This window comes from Setaria viridis, chromosome 7 (genome assembly GCF_005286985.2).
Source record: "Setaria viridis chromosome 7, Setaria_viridis_v4.0, whole genome shotgun sequence".
In the NCBI taxonomy this organism is placed as follows: domain Eukaryota; kingdom Viridiplantae; phylum Streptophyta; class Magnoliopsida; order Poales; family Poaceae; genus Setaria; species Setaria viridis.
The window spans coordinates 19433519-19439518 of NC_048269.2; the positions used below are offsets into that span (position 1 = coordinate 19433519).

At 50.0% G+C, this 6000-nt stretch overlaps 1 protein-coding gene across 1 annotated transcript; it reads right to left on the minus strand.

The window, feature by feature from the left end:
- Positions 1–3121: 3121 nt before the first annotated feature.
- LOC117864707 (scarecrow-like protein 23) lies at positions 3122–5241 on the minus strand. Its single transcript, XM_034748819.2, has one exon. It carries the CDS (start codon positions 4893–4895, stop codon positions 3441–3443), a length of 1455 nt encoding a protein of 484 aa, XP_034604710.1. The 5' UTR covers positions 4896–5241; the 3' UTR covers positions 3122–3440.
- Between the last annotated feature and the right edge of the window lie 759 nt (positions 5242–6000).

The window sequence follows — 6000 nt, forward strand, 5'->3', positions numbered from 1 at the left end:
CTCTAATCATTTTTGTTTGTAAAGCGCACACATATCAAGATTCAAATTTTACAATCTTTGATCACTAATTTAACTATCATTTTTATTTTTATAATATAAATTTTATATGGTTGAATTTGTAATCAAATATACTCTAAAATGATCATAACTTTATAACCATAAATAATATAATATAGGATAAATGAATGGTCAAAGTGTAATTTGGAAAACCGTGCCAAATCATATCATACCTTATAAATAAAAATGGAGGGAGTATGTAATAAAATCCAATGCATCTCCTCTCTAAAAAAAACTTAAGGTCTAGGTTGTGTTGTGCATTGTGAAAGAGTTACTTAAAATAAAAGAGAGTAAATTGCACCCACCATACAACAATTTGTATGGTTGTATCACTTTAGTACTCCAACAAGTAGCAAAATATGCGAATAAATACACGAACTTGTCAATTATGTACATATATGGTCATATATACGCCATATAGGTGCATCACGTTATATAAGATAAATGAATAGTCAAAGTGTAATTTGGAAGAACATACTAAGTCATATCATACCTTGTAAATGGAATGAAGGGAGTACTTGCTACTCCTTCCGTTACAAATTGTAGATCGTTTTGGCTTTTCTAGGTTCATAGATATTATTATGCATCTAGATAAGTGTATATCTAGATGTATAATGATATCTATAAATGTAAAAAAACCAAAAGGACACGCAATTTGGAACGGAGAGAGTTCTAATCAATGGTTTTTTAGAGTGGGAACTTAGCTTGTTGCACGACTTCAGAACTACGACTAGCTTTGCACCTTGTCGCCGGCACTCCGACCTAGTGTGATTTACCCCCATATATATAACTCAACCAGGTAGGCAGCATTGTTCTTCGACCAGTGCGATGGATGGATGAATATCTCCACATAATTTACCAAGATGCTCGCACACAAGGCTTGACTCTGCCACACTGACCTAGATACACACCGTCCACGACACACTTGTAACTCGTGGCTCGACCAAAGCTGTCACACAAAAGCATGTACTCCCTTCCAAATTAACCCGCTCGCAAGAAATGAGATCGTGACACAAAAAAAGCGTATCCAGAGAAAAAACGATGGCAACGAGAGCGACGCGCGCAGATGCCCTGGAATTTCTCGAAGCACATGTGCTACTCGCTTGCACTCACAATCTCGCGCCCGAATCATCAACCTGCCCCTGGAACCTGAGATCTGAATATTTTGTGAGCAGGGCAGCGGCCAGCGGGGTGTGTCGCTGTCGCGTGCCTCCGCACTGGGATATTCCGGGGAAGCCGACGGCCTCCCTCGCGGATCCTCCCGCAAACGACAGGGCCCCCGGAGCCTCCAAACGCGCGCGGGCGCGGTCGACGAGGACAACCCTGATTTGGAGAGGATCTCCCGTGAGCGAAGCCAAATCAAAGCGACCGCGGCCGGCCGGGGACGCGATAACAATGGAATTCCATTGCGATGGCTCTCCCCTGGCGTGGCGGCGGCTCGGCGCCATTCCACCTGCCAAGACGGAATCTTCACCGGCTGGGGCCCGGGCCGGCGGGCCAGCGCCGTGAGCGTGATGTGACCCGGGTTCTGTCTGCTAGCTCTTGGAACGATCCGGCTCCGGCAGTCCGTTCCGTTGTTGACCTCTGGAGCACTGCAGGAAGCCAGGAAAGTTGGTGCGGCGCGATGGAAATGGAGACAGACGGAGGAAGAACGTACAGCTTTGCTGTTTGGTCACGACCAGGGTTTAGGGAATTCGGATCGTGCTGGTGCTATGACTTCTGGAGGAGGAATTCAACATTCCATCCGTTGTTCTTCGTTGTGGAAAAGGTCCGATATGCCGATCAGCTCGGGGCTAAAGTATTCCGGCAAAGATCTGGAGCATCTTCGGAAGACGTGTCAAAAGGCGCATAACCGTATCGGCAATGGCGCATTGGACATTGCTGGTCGCTTGACGCGAGATGGTTTTCACATCTCCTTTCTTGAATAATGGAGTGGTGCGTTCTTGATCTGAGAGCGAACCTTATCGGCGGCTGAGCTGGAGCCTAGTCGTCCGTCCATGGCTTCTCTAGTTTTCCTTGACAACAATGTTTGTTCCCATGAATTTGTATTTGTACGTTTCAAAGGTTTTATCAGTCTTGTAATATAAATTCTCCAGCATGTTCGAGCGAAAAAAAGTCAGTTTTATAATTAATACAAACATCGTAGTCTTCAAAATTGCGGGATGGTTTGTATTTTCACGCAAGCAAGCACGACTGCACGAATGCTAGCTAGGCCGAATTGTGGTGTCGATCCGGGGACCGATTCCCATTTCCTTTTTTCCGGTACAGAAACTCTTTTCTTGAAAGGTTCTTCAGTACGGATTTTGGGACGATGATTTCAGGCAATTAGTATGTCTCCCGTTTGACACGCATGAAACAAACATGGTCAGTGGCGTAAAGTCAGAGCACCTAGCTGGGCCATGCCCATGCATGCATTGTGGTAGATGATGATGTATAGGGTGGTCACGCTATCTCTGATGCATGATCTCTATCTTCACACTGTAGACTCAATTAGGGACTGTCAGACGATTAATAAACTCGTGCGTAGTGAGGTCCGAACGGCACAAATGGCAACGTTTCAACGATGCTGTCGTCTCTGCGGATCTTTATTAGGTGCAGACCAACGGTTTGGTGAACCACTCTCTGGCAAGGTCAGATCGTCCTGTTTGTTTATCCTTTCCGACTTAGACTCCTTTTCACTCAGCTGCTGCATCGAAGTTTACTGCCTTGCAAGTTTTCCTTCTTTCTTTGAGAGAGATGATTTACCATGCAAGCTTAAGTAGCTTCCATGCAACTGCTAGTGAAGCACAAAGTCATCTATTCAAAGTATAGGATTGATGCCTGTCTTTTCTATGACTGCAACTTTGTTATACTATACTAACTATAGAAGTCAAAGTGCAAAGATTACTAACTTGTGTCTGTTATTACTATATGAACTTAAAATCCCATGGAAGCAAAAATGTCAACTTGACAATCAGCCCAACTTGACTCACGCATTGGTTTTAACATTGTTTTGGATAGATCAGTTGTGAGCTAGTGCATTAGTCAGCTCATCATGCGTATTAATTAAACAGTTTATATATCATTGAAATTCCCGTTACTCTGACCGGTGGATGCTTCGACTCGAGTCCATTTTGATGCGGTTCAGTTCATCTATTTGGAGCTTCGAATCTAATGATGCTTTGTCTATTTCTGTACGTATCAATCGTATAACAACTCTTCTGGCATCTAGTTTACATGTGATGTATCAACAAAGAAAAGCACAAGAGAAACTAAGAAGAACCGAACCTTCTCTCTCGATAATGAACCAATTGAACAAAGTAAGAAGATGCATGAAGTATAATTTAATTTCTCCGATGGACTGAGATAGATCTTGGGCTTCCAAGTTCCAATAACTGCATGTGCTAACTGGATGTTTTGTCGATCGATCGCCGCCGCCGCCGCCATGCCGTCGTTGTGATCAGCGCGCTGTCTCGCCACCCCAGCGACATCGCCCTGCCGCCGTCGCCCTCGATGACCCGGAACCCGCCGCCGCTGCCGGCACACCCGCTCTTCATCTTCAGCAGCAGCTTGGCCTGGCTCACCGTTCTCGAGCTCAGCGCCACGCCCTGGAACCCCGCGCTCTCCATCATATCCTTCCAGCAAGCGCTGCTGCTAGGCTCCGCCGTGTGATCACCGCCGCCGCCATGGCTACGATCTAAAGAAGACACGGCGTTGCTGATCTCCACGCCGAGGTAGTTCCTCTCGATGGCGAGCCTCTCGGCGCTGTCCGCCGGCAAGCACTCGTGCAGCGAGTCGAACACCGCGGCGAAGTACCGGAGGCTCGCCGTGAACGGCGGAAGCAAGCTCGAGCGTCCTCTCGGCGTGCCATTGCTGCTGCTTCCGCCTCTCTCTACCAAGAACACCAGGGAAGGGTTCAGGGAGCGGACGCGAGCCAAATCACCGCACGCTTCTCTTGTGCTCGTCGGCGAGGTCCGCGCCGCCGGGAACGCCAGGTTGACGACCACCGTCGCGTCGTCGCCGTCGTTCTTGATGATGCGTTCATGGAGGCCGCTGCTTGGTCCGTTCACGACGCCCTCGAACTCGAACCGAACGTTGGGGCAGCCGCTCGCGAAGCGCGTCAGACGCGCCTCGGTTTGCCGCAGCTCGTCGGCGCTCGTCCCGAGGCCGGTGATCCGCAGGGACACCGGTTCCTTGCTGTCGCCGTCGCCGTCGCCATCGTGGGAGCCGCCGCTGGTGCTCGTGACCGCGGCGTCCGAGAGAGACTGGATGAGGGAGGGCCACTGGAACCCGTACGACACGTCGAAGTCGACGACGTGGAGCCGCCGCCGGCCGCCGCGCTCGAACGCCTCCACGATCGCCTGGTTCGCCGTGAAGTGCGCGAACTGGTAGAGCGGGGACGCCTGGTAGAACATGGTGTACGCCAGGAACTGCTCCCCGCGCGTCGGCGGCGAGGCCGCCACGGGCGATCGGAGCAGCCTCGACGCCAGCGCGTCCGCGAAGTAGGCGGCGACACGCGGGGCGGGATCGCCGCCGCCGAACGACGCGCGGCGGTAGACCTCGTGGAGGGCCGCGGTGGCTGCGTGCACGTCGCCGGCTTCCCCCGCCGCCACCGACGTGAGGAGCAAATGCATCAGCCGCAGGCCACCGCTTCCACCGCCGTCATCGTGAGCCACCCTAGGATCATCGACCTCCAGCCTCGCCATCATCCGTTCCCTGGCTTGTAGAATCCTCAGGACCCTGCTGCGGTCTCCACCATCGCCCACGTCGTCGATGACCACGCTGTCCCGCACCTTGCGCTTCTTGCCCGTGCCGGTGCTGGTGCCACCATTGATGGCTAGACTCAAGGTCAGGTTCATGTACGCCTTCCAGCTTCCACGACACCGGCCTACACGATCCTCAGCTTCTCACGGACCAAACTGACCTCTCCAAGAATTCTAAAGAATCGAACGCACAACACACGACGCCGGCGGCGATGGCGACAACGGAAGGGGGGCGGAGGTGGGGGAGGAGGAAGGAATGATCTCGGCCACGGTGAAGGTTATATATAAGCCACTAAGAGAATCAAGGAGATCTTGTCAAAAGGAGAAAGAGAGGGAATAGCGTGTAGCTTTGGATGCAAGAAATGCTCCGATATGCTGCCCGGTTCGTTTTGGCTTGTTCCCCGGCGGCGTGGCCTTTGGCTCCAAGGATAGGATATGCCGGTGGAGGCGTTCGTTGGCTGCCTCTTTGTTTTATGCTCGGAGGATCTTCCTCTTCTGTCAACCCGGGCACCAGGCCACCACTCCCCTGGCCTTACTTGGAAAACATTGTTCAAAGATAGTGTTAACAATGTGGGATTAGTGCAGAATAGAGACCAGTTTATACGATGTGGATGTCTTACATGTCGTATATGTGCTTTCGATGGCATCTTTTTCGTGCTGGAAGGTGTGCTTTTACACTGTATAGCATGGTGTATACGACCAAGTGGGGTGTATAATAGACATGACAAACCTCGACGGGTACAAAGTTTATACGGTTTAATTCAGTTCTCAGACGCTAGATTTCTCTACTAAGTTAGTAGCAGCTTAGCACAGGATATTGACTCAGGAGGCATCATCGTATACGTCAAGGCCCATCGAGCATACGTTCTGTGGACTTGACTTTGTGCTTTTTTTTTAATAAAGGAATAGTTCAGTATCCCGGCCTCTGCAACACGGTATAACATATCCAGCCTTTATTACCGAAGGAACCACAAATGAATGAAAGAGCGAAGATCAAGGTAACGAGCTTATAGGCAAAGCCTATTACTAAACCCCCACCCGTTCTTTGTGAAAATCTCCATTGCCGTGGTCTTCAAAGCTCGACAAGCTCCTGGTATAGTGTCCCGATCCTCCACCTTCTGCAATAAGATTCTGATCCAGTGAGTAGCTCTGAAAAGAACCTACATGCAAGTTTGTTTATCTACTTTATCAAAAGTAATGT

What these genes read in the sequence shown, in the direction of transcription:
- LOC117864707 (XM_034748819.2), bottom strand. Translation starts at nt 4,895, where the DNA reads ATGAACCTGACCTTGAGTCTAGCCATCAATGGTGGCACCAGCACCGGC.